General features: G+C 45.3%; 1 protein-coding gene across 2 annotated transcripts in view; it reads left to right on the top strand.

Moving 5' to 3' along the window:
- The first annotated feature begins 8,153 nt into the window (after nt 1–8,153).
- Nucleotides 8,154–11,128, top strand: part of FRMD4B (FERM domain containing 4B) — a 135,685-nt gene continuing 132,710 nt past the window's right edge. Inside the window, exon 1 of one of the 2 annotated variants that reach the window (XM_075762425.1) lies at nt 8,154–8,271. Coding sequence is in view for 1 of the 2 variants with exons in the window: in XM_075762424.1 (XP_075618539.1) it covers nt 9,308–9,310 (3 nt within the window). In the remaining variant the exon portion in view is untranslated. Of the gene's footprint in view, nt 8,272–9,145; nt 9,311–11,128 lie in introns of those variants that run through there. The other variant, XM_075762424.1, reaches the window with a different exon arrangement.

Genomic DNA, 11,128 nt, shown 5'->3' with positions numbered 1-11,128 from the left:
GGTAAACTTGCTACTAAAATGTGGTGTAGATAATAAGCTTTGCTGTGGTCATTCTTACTGTGATTCTTTTCTTGAGAATATTTAATGCATGGCTTTATCTTCATGGAGTTATATGGTATTCCCCTTTAAATCACAGATGAGCTTTGTGATGGACATGCTTGTAGGCTCTGTCCCTTGATATATGGAGAGGCCAAGACTCTCCATGAGTGTAATTGCATAGTTGACTCATTCACCAGAAGTCATTTCAGAGTACCCATGAAGAGCACTCTGGAGGCTGAGAGTACTAATGGAAGGTCAACAAGTTCATTTTAGATGGCTCAGGGTCAGAGTCTGATCTAGGTTGCACTACTGAAGAGACAGAGCAAATCTCATGGACTAAATGTCACTATTCCTCCTTGACACCAGCATAACAAAACTGGAATGTACCATTCAGAGCAGTTTCAGCTCTTTTGATCAAATAAACAGGATCCAACAAGCAGGACTCTGTTTGTCAGAATTATGTCCATTGACCCTCTTATAGTATTTTTAGCTGGTTAAATGCCTCTAGTGTAAGGCTATTTTCCATCTTAATGTGTCTTCCTAGACTGGCTGGTGGAAAGGCAAAACAAAAACCCCTCACATCAAACCCCATGTAGCCATCAAGATATGCCTGACAGCTGGCAGAGTAGCTGTGCTTCTGGTTTATGGCTGTCAAATGTGCCTGGAGATAGGAGCAAAGTAACCTCAAGCTCTGGCCCTGATACAGGAGAACTAAAATAAGTGTAAAGCCATTATTTTCTTGATACAGCAGAAAAGTTTGACAGCCCCTCTCTAGTGAGCAAACAAAATCACAGGACAATAAAGTGGTGCAGACCGGGCTTGGGCATATTGTAAAGTATCCTGTAGAAACTAATAGGTTAAGTTCTAAGAGCACCTATTTTATGGTAGGATGGAAGCTTAAACACAGTGTCTTGCAAGTGGCCTTTCCCCCCATCCCAGAAGCACTGCAGGTACAGCTGCTGGGTATGGGTACAGTGGCTGTCCTTGCAGCTTGCCCTGCCTGTCTGTGAGTGAACCTCCAGCAAACCAGTGCTTCAGGGCTAATGAAAGAGCTCCTCCAGAGCCCCATTTTATTAGCCTCATATACTGGAGCAGTCCATAGTGAGTGTGACTGATGTTTGGGTCTCAGCTAGAGTTCAAAACAGAGTTTAGCAAAGACTGAAAAGGAAGATGGGTAAAGCTCTGGAGGCATTGTCAGCAAAAGACACACAGAAGGTGTCTGTGCATGAGGATGGAGGAGGACTGGGACTCAGGAGTGTAGCTTTCTTGCTGGTCAACCTGTTCCCCTTTCTGATGCTCAGCTATTCCCATCTATTAAAAAAAAATAAGGGAAGCTGCTAATATTTATCTTTATAATGTGCCTTTGGATCTCCTGATGAGACAGTAGTGTTTTTATTAATACATGTCGAGGTCTATAGGTCCCCTTGGCATGAGAAGGCCAGGCTTTAAATGGTTTGGATAATACTTTGAAATACAGGGAACACAAACTCAAATCTTCAGGGGCTAATGTGACCCCAGGAACAAACTGGGAAGTTGTTTTATAAGTGTATCTTGAAAAACTAATGAATATTCAAATTGTTCTGAATGCACAAATCAGGAATATGAATGTGAAAACTCTTTACAATTTTTTACTAGATATAAATATATAGGGATGCAGAGAAGTGCTCAGAAGTAGAGTCCCTTCTAGCATTAATGGTGCTGCAGAGATAGGAGCGTGTCTCCTCTGAAAAGACGCATTCTTGCTCAACAGTGGTTAGGACACCTACAGCAATCGCTGTGTGAAATACTGCGGTTTGTGGAGTGCAAGGTGGGTGGACTGAGTAACTGTAACAAGCCACTCTGCACTTGTAATCTGCCTTTAATCCTATAGAAACAATAATAGGATCAGTGAATAATGAAGTAAGAGAAATGCAAGAAAAGCCCAGTAGATTGTGCTGTCAGCCATCAGAATAACCATCACTTCTCAGAACAGTTTTGGTGATAAAAGGAGTAATGCTCATGCCTTCAGCTTGTTTTCTCTTATTATTGAGCACAGATAAGGGGAAGGTCTGTGACATGTGTAGAACCTGGGTGTGTGTTTCTTGTCCTGCTGTTATCCTGCAGAACTGCCTCTTATTTAGGAACACTGGAAAAATTAAGGGCCTAAAAGCAAAAATTTGAAAAATTCTTCAGTTCCTTCTGCAGACTTTATCTGCAGTCTCTGAGCTCAGCTATTGTGTCAAGTCTGTGTGTAGAAAACACTGTCTTTTTATATTGCAGATGAGCTATTACAGGAGATGGAATAGATTCTTGCAAGCTCAAAGAAGGGAGGTGCAGGGTGATGGCATGAGAAAGCTTAGGTTCACTCAGCTAATTTTATGCCCTTAAACTTGGGCATCAAAGTCAGCCTGGGTGAAGGACAGAAGTGGGGGTTTATCACCAAGTCTTTCTGTAACATGGGGAGATTAAAACTGGCAGTGGGAGATCAGGTGTAAGCATCAGATTCATAAATGTAGAAAAGAGCAAATTATCAAGACCAATGGTGTTTACAGGCATTCCCATTCCCAATTGCCTTTGTAGTATTTCAGAAAAAATATCTGCCAACAGAACCACATTTAAATGAAAACTGAAGATTGTGCAGCAATACTTAAGACATTTACTGTTGGACATAATTAGCAACCCTAGGTTTTACCCATGTTTAAGTAACACTGTGTTGATATAGCTTAGTGCCTTAGAATGGCATATATCTAAATTTATATTTAAATTTAAAATATTTTAATTTAAAATAATTTTTAATTTAAAATTTATATCTAAATTTAAGGCAAGGGATAACTCAAATAATTTAAAAAAACCTGCAAGTTCGATCAATGAACTCTTTAAAGCATAGGTATAGGCAAGGCAACTCTTGAAAGTTGTGTATGGGCACATTGTTTAATAAAAAGCAAGAATGCCATCTGTTTCAGCTCTGAGGCTGGGCACAGCTCAAAAAGCCTACTTTCTGGCACTTAAAGACTTAAATTTTAGTTACTTCTCTGCTAGTATGATAAGACTGGACAGTGCTCTCTCTAATCTCCCAGTTTTCCCACTTGCAAACCAGGGAAAGTAACCACTGCCTCATTTGTAAAGCAGTTCAGGTCCCTCTGAGCCCTGTGTACAAGCTGAGATGCTGTAGCTACAACCTTTTAAGCAGTTTGTGGAAAGCGCTTTTGCCTGGTGTCAATAACAAGGGACATTATTAAAAGTGTACAGGGTACCAGTAATTATGGTGTTATCTGAAAGACCAACAAAATCCTTATTCCTGGTGATAATCCAACATCTATTAGAGAACCTTCATGTCACAGATCTCATTTCAGTCTCAAATAAGGCAGGGAAGACCCTTTGTCTGGCAAGGGGAAGAAAAGCACTGATACAGGATGTGGTTACCAGTGCTGAATGCATCCCCACCCTTTATTTGATAAGTGATGGTGAGAGAACCAGCTTGAAACAAGACCATCAGGAAAACGTGGTTAATTATTCTGGACAATACACAAGGACCTACCCCTTGAAACAGGAGTTGTGTAAAGGTGCAGAGGTGGGAGAAGACACTTCAGCCCTGTCAAGCTTTGTAAAAGTGGCTGGTACAAATGGACTGCTCACATCGAGTGCGCTGGTGCCCCAGCAATACCCCAGGAGCCCCACTGAAAGCTGAGATTAAGCATATCTGAATGTATTTGCTGAATTTGGACCTTAGACTTGAATCCTGGCATCTAGAAGTTAGTTTTGTAAACTTTCTCAGGGCTCAGGTCTGCTGGTATATTTTTATAACAATAGTTTGTGTGTTTTGGCAGTTAAGGTAAATTACATCATTTTACTCTATGCTTTTTATTTACTTCATTTCCTTTTCTAAAAATATACAAAAATTGCTGAGTTAAAGATAAGAATCTGAAAACAGATACAGCAAAGCCAGCAACCCCCTTGTCCTCCACTTCATTTAAACCACATCAAACCACACAAATAGATATTGCTTGCAAAAGGTCGTGATGAAGAACAGACCCCAGGATATTTTTGAGAAGCAAAGGGAGGAGGGAAGTTTCAAACTTCCTTTTCTTGTGGAGGAGGGTTGCACTCAGGAGAGTGACCAGGCTGTCACCGAGCTCTGTACAGCTGCCTGGTGAGCAGCTCTTGCCTGCCCTGGGGGCTCCCATCCTCTTCATGATAAACATGGGAAATCAGTTTGCACAAAAGGGGTGTGTATGGTAAAGGCTTTTCTATCCAGCTCAGTGGGCCTGTTCTGAAAGGAGGGAAAAACGTAAGTGGGAAATCACTTTAGATGGGAGCACCCAAATTGTTCTTCAGGATTGAGCAGCTTTTAGGTTCTGCAGATTCTGGTTTAGTTTTGGAAAGCAACAGGTGGCTTGTGGCATTTCTGGAGCTTATGTGAGGGTGGCTGTGGGAATTTGGAGTTGACTATAGTCTACGTTGAATTGTCACTAACATATTGTGTGCCCATACTGTAAAGGTTTATGCATGTATTTGAAACTCTACCACCTGCTTGTGAAATGAGTATGGATCACTTCCAAGCTGTTTGCTATCACTCTCTTCTGGAGGTTCATGTTCCGCTGCAGGTGTACAGCTCCAGCATGTACAAAATCATGGGACAAAATCAGCCAACTTAGCTGAAATCAGCAACAAAAGCATTGTGAGCTAAGCTGACTGACCTTGCATGAGGGTATATTCTCCTTTTCCAGTTGGCCTGTGAGGAAGGAACCTCCAGTCATGAAAAGTGGTTTATTGCTGGAATGATAATATCTTTTCTGGCTCCAGAAGAACCTGAAAGAGGATTTTGGCACCAGCCTAAACACCAACTCTTCCCCTAAAACCTGGCTACCTGCTGCAAGCACACCTGGGTGAAAACTGGCTGTGCAGAGGGCATGAAATACAGCAAACCTGTGCCTCACCATCATTCAGGTGATGCTCATTTTAGGATCTGTGTGTGTCAGTGCCAAACTACATAAATGCTTGTCTTTGTTGGGGTCTCCCAGAAGAATGCTGCAATGGGTTAGGCTAGCGCTCCATTTAGCCTGGCATTGCACTGTTCATCCTAAATAATAAATGATACCCACTCCGGCAGTTTGTACAGATTAACATCCGTGGTAGATCTCAGCAGAGAGGCAAAGTACCTTTTTAAACATTAATATTCCTCCCTTGCTATAAAGAGTTTTTGCAAAGAGCTATGGTCAGTGCTGGGGTCTACACTTCACATAAGGAAAGTAGCATAAATACAGCCATTTTTTCTAAGATATCTTTAACTCCTCTAACTCTGATGTCCATAGGCTTTAGATATTTACTTAAGAAGTTGATATCCAAAAAATAATGCTTTGGGCTGGAAATGCAGGGGTTTTGTTTCAGACTGCCAAACCTTCAGGAAATAGATATGTTGACTAATTGTGCTGCAATGCATTTAATCTCTGGAGTTTTGAATTGTGTAAATAGCTGTTAGCCAAGGAAGGCAAAAGGACTTTATTGTTAAGTTCTGCTCTAAGTTCTCTTCCCTGTCATGGACTAGAAGTAGGATTTCTCACCAAACCTGAGGCATCTTAGTGAGATGTGTAGTCTGAGCTAGCTTGGTTGAAAGCAGGAGAAACTATTTATGGCTTTCTGTGAAACCCCAGACAAACATCATCTTCAGGTTCCTCACTCTGTGCTTCATTTGTCTGGTCTCTCTGCTCTTGAGGGCAAGAACTTGTGGATTTGTCAGACACCTACTGCAATGGGGTCCTGGTGTAGGTCGATATTTCAGGGACAAGTGCAAAGCCAGTAGAGACTACTTGGCTGAAGAATTTTGCCCTGTTTTCCTTCATCAATTTACATCAGAAGGTCTTCTCTGCTGTCATGCACTGCTATCACTCATTTTCTGTACATGCTTGGTTCAGGTGCATCTGCACTATTTTCTGCAAGCTTTTGATTTTATTATAATACAGCTATAAACCAGATAAAGAGCATTTATTTCAGCTACTATAAATATTGGCTGACCTTTCCTGTTCAAAGGAAGCTCACTCCTCTGTCTCTAGACTTTGATTTAGGATTATTTGTGGAAAGCAAATGGATGCATACATCACATCAAAATACCTGTCAGTGTAATTTCCCCTAATGAAGTACTACATGCAGGAGGAGGGCATGGTGAATTTTAACAGTTGAAGTAGTAGGTAGTGTTAGAATTTCTTGTAATATAGAACAATCTTTTTAGGGAGATTGCATAGTGGTTGTTTCTCTTCTGCAGTACAGGGCCCACTGGGGCTTGGTGGTTGATGGTACCTGGAAATTGGGCAGGGATGAGACTACTGATATAGTAGTACATCTAGCTAAAATCTATTTGGTACTTCTAGTGAGCAGATAAACTTTCTAACATATGAATGTGCAGGAAACTTGTGAGTAAAGTAGGCAGAAAGGATCTGAAAGATGCAGAGTATGCAGAAGAAAATTTTGGATGATGATGTGCAAAATCTGATGACCTTAAGTTGTTATTGCACTGCCCTTGACTTGTGGCAATTTGGAGCCAAAGAGGCAAGTGTTACCACCTTCCTGCAATGGGGAACATCTGAGGGTGCTTCTCTGTCCCCAAACCACAACCACAGAGGGATGGACAGAAGGAAGGAAAAAATCCCAGAGAAGTCAGATGGCAGCAAAAACCAAGCACGAGAGCCCTTGGATGTAAGCAGAAATGAGGGAGGAGAGGCAAGAGAATGAATTGGATGAAAATTATTAGCATGACTGATGCAGCAAGTACCAGGAGAGCATGAATAGATCATTGCTGAAATGGTATGGATGCAATATAGCCAAAGAATCCTGCATGAGTACAGATGGAGATGTACACAAAATATGTAAGCAAGTCAAGCTGTGTTTATTCTTGGGCTTTAAGAGAAGCTCCAGCTAGTTTGCTACTGTAGTCTGTAGATGTGATAAATAGGAAGGCCTGGTGTTGCTGGGGCTAGTAACCGTTATTTGATAAGATTTTTTTTTTGCCATGGAATTATCTCATATTTACCTAGGAAGATCTTGTGATCCTCTTAATTGTGGCTAAATGAACTAACAAGGAAAAGCAACAGCATATTTCTTCATGGCAAAGTATTAGAGTGAATTTCCTCACAGCACAATTTGTTTCAGCTGCAGTGATTTGTTTTGTGGAATATATAGGACTTGCTATGGTGCTGCTCACTTTAAGCCTGGTTTCTAACATTGCCAGCACCTCCAGTTTATCTGACAACCCCCAAACAATAGCCAGACTGCTCTTCATGACTGTACTTTAGACAGCCCATTTCCATATGGTAATTAGAAGCCTGCATTTGTAACAGACCAGCATGGATATTCTTGAACTCATCTTATTGTTCTGTTTCGCATTGCAAGGATGACAAAGGGTGTTTATGAGCAGGGATAGCTGGCTTCTGGCAAATCCAGCCCCCTTCCCAGTGTCCTGTAGAAATCTCCATATATCACCTAAGAGGAGATGACATACGTCTTCTGCCTATACGGTGAATTGCAGTCGGGAGTAAGTCAAAGGCAGCGGGAGGACTCACAGCGGCTCTGGGGAAGCCGACCGGGGGAATTGCCAGCGCTGATCACGGTTGTTTGTGGAGAGTGGGGCTGGACACGGACCTGCTCCGGCCTTTGCTGAAGTTGAGGATGAGGATGCTCTAACTTGCCCGTGTCCCCTCTCCTGCGCAGGGAGGCAGCTGCGGCGCTTTGTAAGGGGTGAGGGAGCGCGGCCGCACGGGCACACACACACTAACACGCGCACGGGCACACACACACTAACACGCGCACGGGCACACACACACTAACACGCGCACGGGCACACACGCGCGGATGTAAACATGACCTGAGCATCCATTGCCAGCGCGTCTTGTGCTGCTGGGAGCGGCTGCGGAGCTGTTGGTCCCCCTCCCCACCCACACCCGGGGAGGGGGAGCAGGGTCCCAAGCAGCCGGGGGGGGGGGTAAGCGCTGCCCCTCACGCCCCGATGCTGGTGGGAGGGGGGGACCCGGGCCGGCGCTAAGCCCTGCCCCGCCGGGCGTGCGGGACCCGCAGGCGCTAAGCCCTGCCCCTGCCGGGTGTGCGGTGAGGAGCCGGGAGCTGCCGCGGGGGTGGATGCGAGGGGAGAGGCGGCACCGGCGGCGGGGCCGGGCGGGGCGGGCTGGGCTCCGCCGGCAGCCCCGTGTGCTCAGCGGGCGGCCGCCACCCGGGCTGCCCGCACGGCTCCGCGGAGCCCCAGCCACGGTAAGGGCCGGCGGGGGCAGCGCATTGTTCTCCTGGCGGGGGGGGGAACGGACCGGTTGACAGGAGGGAGGGGCCGCCGTTCCAACCGGGCAGCGGAGGGGATGCGGCAGTGCCGGCTGCATCCCGGCTGCGTGGGGGGTGCTTGGGGGGGGTGGGGGGCGCAAAGCTGCGGGGTTCTCCCCCGGCCGTGACGGTGCGAGTGGTGGCGAGGGGAAACGCACGGCCACACCCACGCGGGAGCGGTGGCGGGGGGCCGGGGTGCTCCACACCCACTCGCGGCTCTGCCTGCACGCCCCGTCCCCCGCAGCCCGCTTGGTTGAAGTTCGGTGTCTGGCGGAGCAAGGGGCCGCCAAGGAAAGCAAACCGGGAAGCGCTCCGGGAGGATTAAATTCCCTGTGGAGCGCAATGAAGGATGGAGTGTCACCGCTGCGATTCCGCTCTCGGCTCGGGTGATAACAAATATTTGCTCGCTTTCAGACAATGAGTGCTGCTGGTGGACGGAGGGATCCGAGAAGTATTCCCATGCTAACTTAGTCTGCCAAGCAGGAGGGGATCCACCACTGTTGTCATCTTGCCCTTCCCCTAAAGAAAGGAGCCGCGCAGCGCTGTGTTTAGCCACAGCACAGGGTCTGTCAGGGCTGTGGACAGACACGTTTGGACAGAAATACATCCCTACCAGACCAAGGCCCTGTGGAGGAAGCCCAGGGCGCTTCCTCTGCCTTTGTTACACTTGTTTGCCTTCCCGGTCTGGCCTCGCATCCTCCCTCTCGCCGAGAATAGTCTTTTCCCCGTATTGTTCTCAGTGGGCTTCCTCTCGCCTCCCTCTTCCTTCACCCCTCCTTAGCCGCAGGTTCTCTGCAGACATGATACCCTGACACGTGTTTTCCCTCTCCCCTATGGAGTTTAAGTCCAGACCTAACTATTTTGACAGAATTCTCCTTTTTCCTGAGTGCAACAGCCATGTTTCAGTTGGACTCAAATTGCCCTTGCATGGGTTTGAACTATATTGAAATAAACTTCGCTTAGAACCTGCTGCATGGTAAGGATGAAATTTCTGACTGCCTATGTGCTGGTTTATTTCAGTTTAATTTATACTAACCACTGTGTGCTTGTAGACTGGGCTTTCGAACTCGGTCATTAATATGATGTAAAATAACGTAATGCTTTGCATTTGACCTCACTGCTCCCTTGGTTTTTTTAATTCATGGGACTAGGTGGTCTTTGGATAAATGAATGTAGCTTTGTTGAGTGTAGCTGAAGACTGTTATGTGGAACACACCGTTCCTGGAAGAAAGTTTTGGAGTGCCTGTAGTGGCTGGAGGATGAGATCTTGGGAGAGGCCAGGTTAGGAGGTGGTTAGAACAGTGTCTCCAAAAAGGTCCAGTCTCCATCTTCTGTGGTGTGTTGGTTTTTGGTATTAGATCCATGTGAAAGTGTTGGCATGTCTCTGCTGGAACAGAGGGCAGTGCATAGCTGCTGTCTGGGGGACTTGTTGGTTTTTCCTTTAGGGGACTGTGCTTTAAGTTCTGCCTTTATTTAGAGTTTTGCCTAATGGGAAGTAAAGAGCAGCTGAGCTCGTTCTGGTAACTTTTGCAGGATTCCCAATAGCTGCAGTGAAATAGTCAAGTCTTTAATCAATTTTTACTTGGCTATAACTTGGGAGATCTTTGAGCAGCTGCAGGGGCACTGGCTGGAGAGCTGTGTCTGCAGGCTGGGGAAGACTGCAGTGCTTTAGTTATGCCTGGCTCATACAGGAATGTATGTTTAGAAAAATGTACCTATTTTCACCTGTATTCTGTGCTTTTTTAAAATTACTTTCTTGTAGCTGTCCTTTTCCTTGTCTTTTTTTTTTGTATAAGACCTTATTCTACAGAAGTTAGCAATGCTTGCCTCGGAAACATTTATATTGCCTGCAACTGCTTGCATTTCAAGGTTTTGTCTGTTTATGTAGAGTCATCTTGCTGATTTCCTTGGACTTTCATGGGATGGGTGCAGCTATGTCAGTTTGATTCTGATGTATTAAACATGGCAAAACCCTTCATAAGAAAGTGCATTTCAGTCCATTGGAAATACATGTCAAAGTCAAAAGACGGCAGTTGTACAGAAACCTTATTGGTGTGTTAACAAGCCCTGGAATCCCATAATTTTGAAAACATGGCAGGAGTGAACGAACTCCTGTGGTCTAATGTGCAGGTGACCATTTTTCTGTGGCTTACTGTGAGGATGCTGGGTTCAGATTCACCGGGGCTAGGGCGTTTTCTGACTAGTGGGATGAAATTGCTATAGGGTTTCCCAGAGTAGAGGCTGTGAATGCATCTTAGCTGTAGAAATCGGGGCTCTTTCCTAGGGTTTGTGCTGTAACATTAAAAACAAAGCTCCACACACCACCCATAACTTGTTTTTGGTGCATGTTGTTTAGTTTAGTCTTGTGAATGTGTGGAAGTGTGGCGTGAAAAGACTCCTGTGAGTGTGGCTCTGTCTCCACTGTGGGTCTCAGCTGATGTGGCCATGGATGGGCATTCTTGGTGTAGGCAAGTCTAACTTAAGCTTCTGGTAATTAAAGCTGCAGAAGGTAAAAAGGAGGCCCGCTGCAGGGCTTACATAACTTTCAAAGAGCTCTTGCATATTTTCTGTATCCTATTTTCTTCTTCCAATGCTTCTCAGCATCCATTGAAAGGCGGGAAGGACCTGGATAAATGGAGTATTCTGGGATCCAAGGACTCTGTTCATGCTTGTTGCACCTTCCCAGGGAAATGGTGGGCCAATGTGTCAAAACCATTTGTAAGTGGTAGTATAAATTGAAGCTGGGGGATAAACAGGTTAGAAGGTTAATGAGATGTCTGAACTTAATTGATTT

This window comes from Balearica regulorum, chromosome 10 (genome assembly GCF_011004875.1).
Source record: "Balearica regulorum gibbericeps isolate bBalReg1 chromosome 10, bBalReg1.pri, whole genome shotgun sequence".
In the NCBI taxonomy this organism is placed as follows: domain Eukaryota; kingdom Metazoa; phylum Chordata; class Aves; order Gruiformes; family Gruidae; genus Balearica; species Balearica regulorum.
Note: the sequence above shows the minus strand (reverse complement) of the source record. Positions and strands in the feature narration are given on the sequence as shown.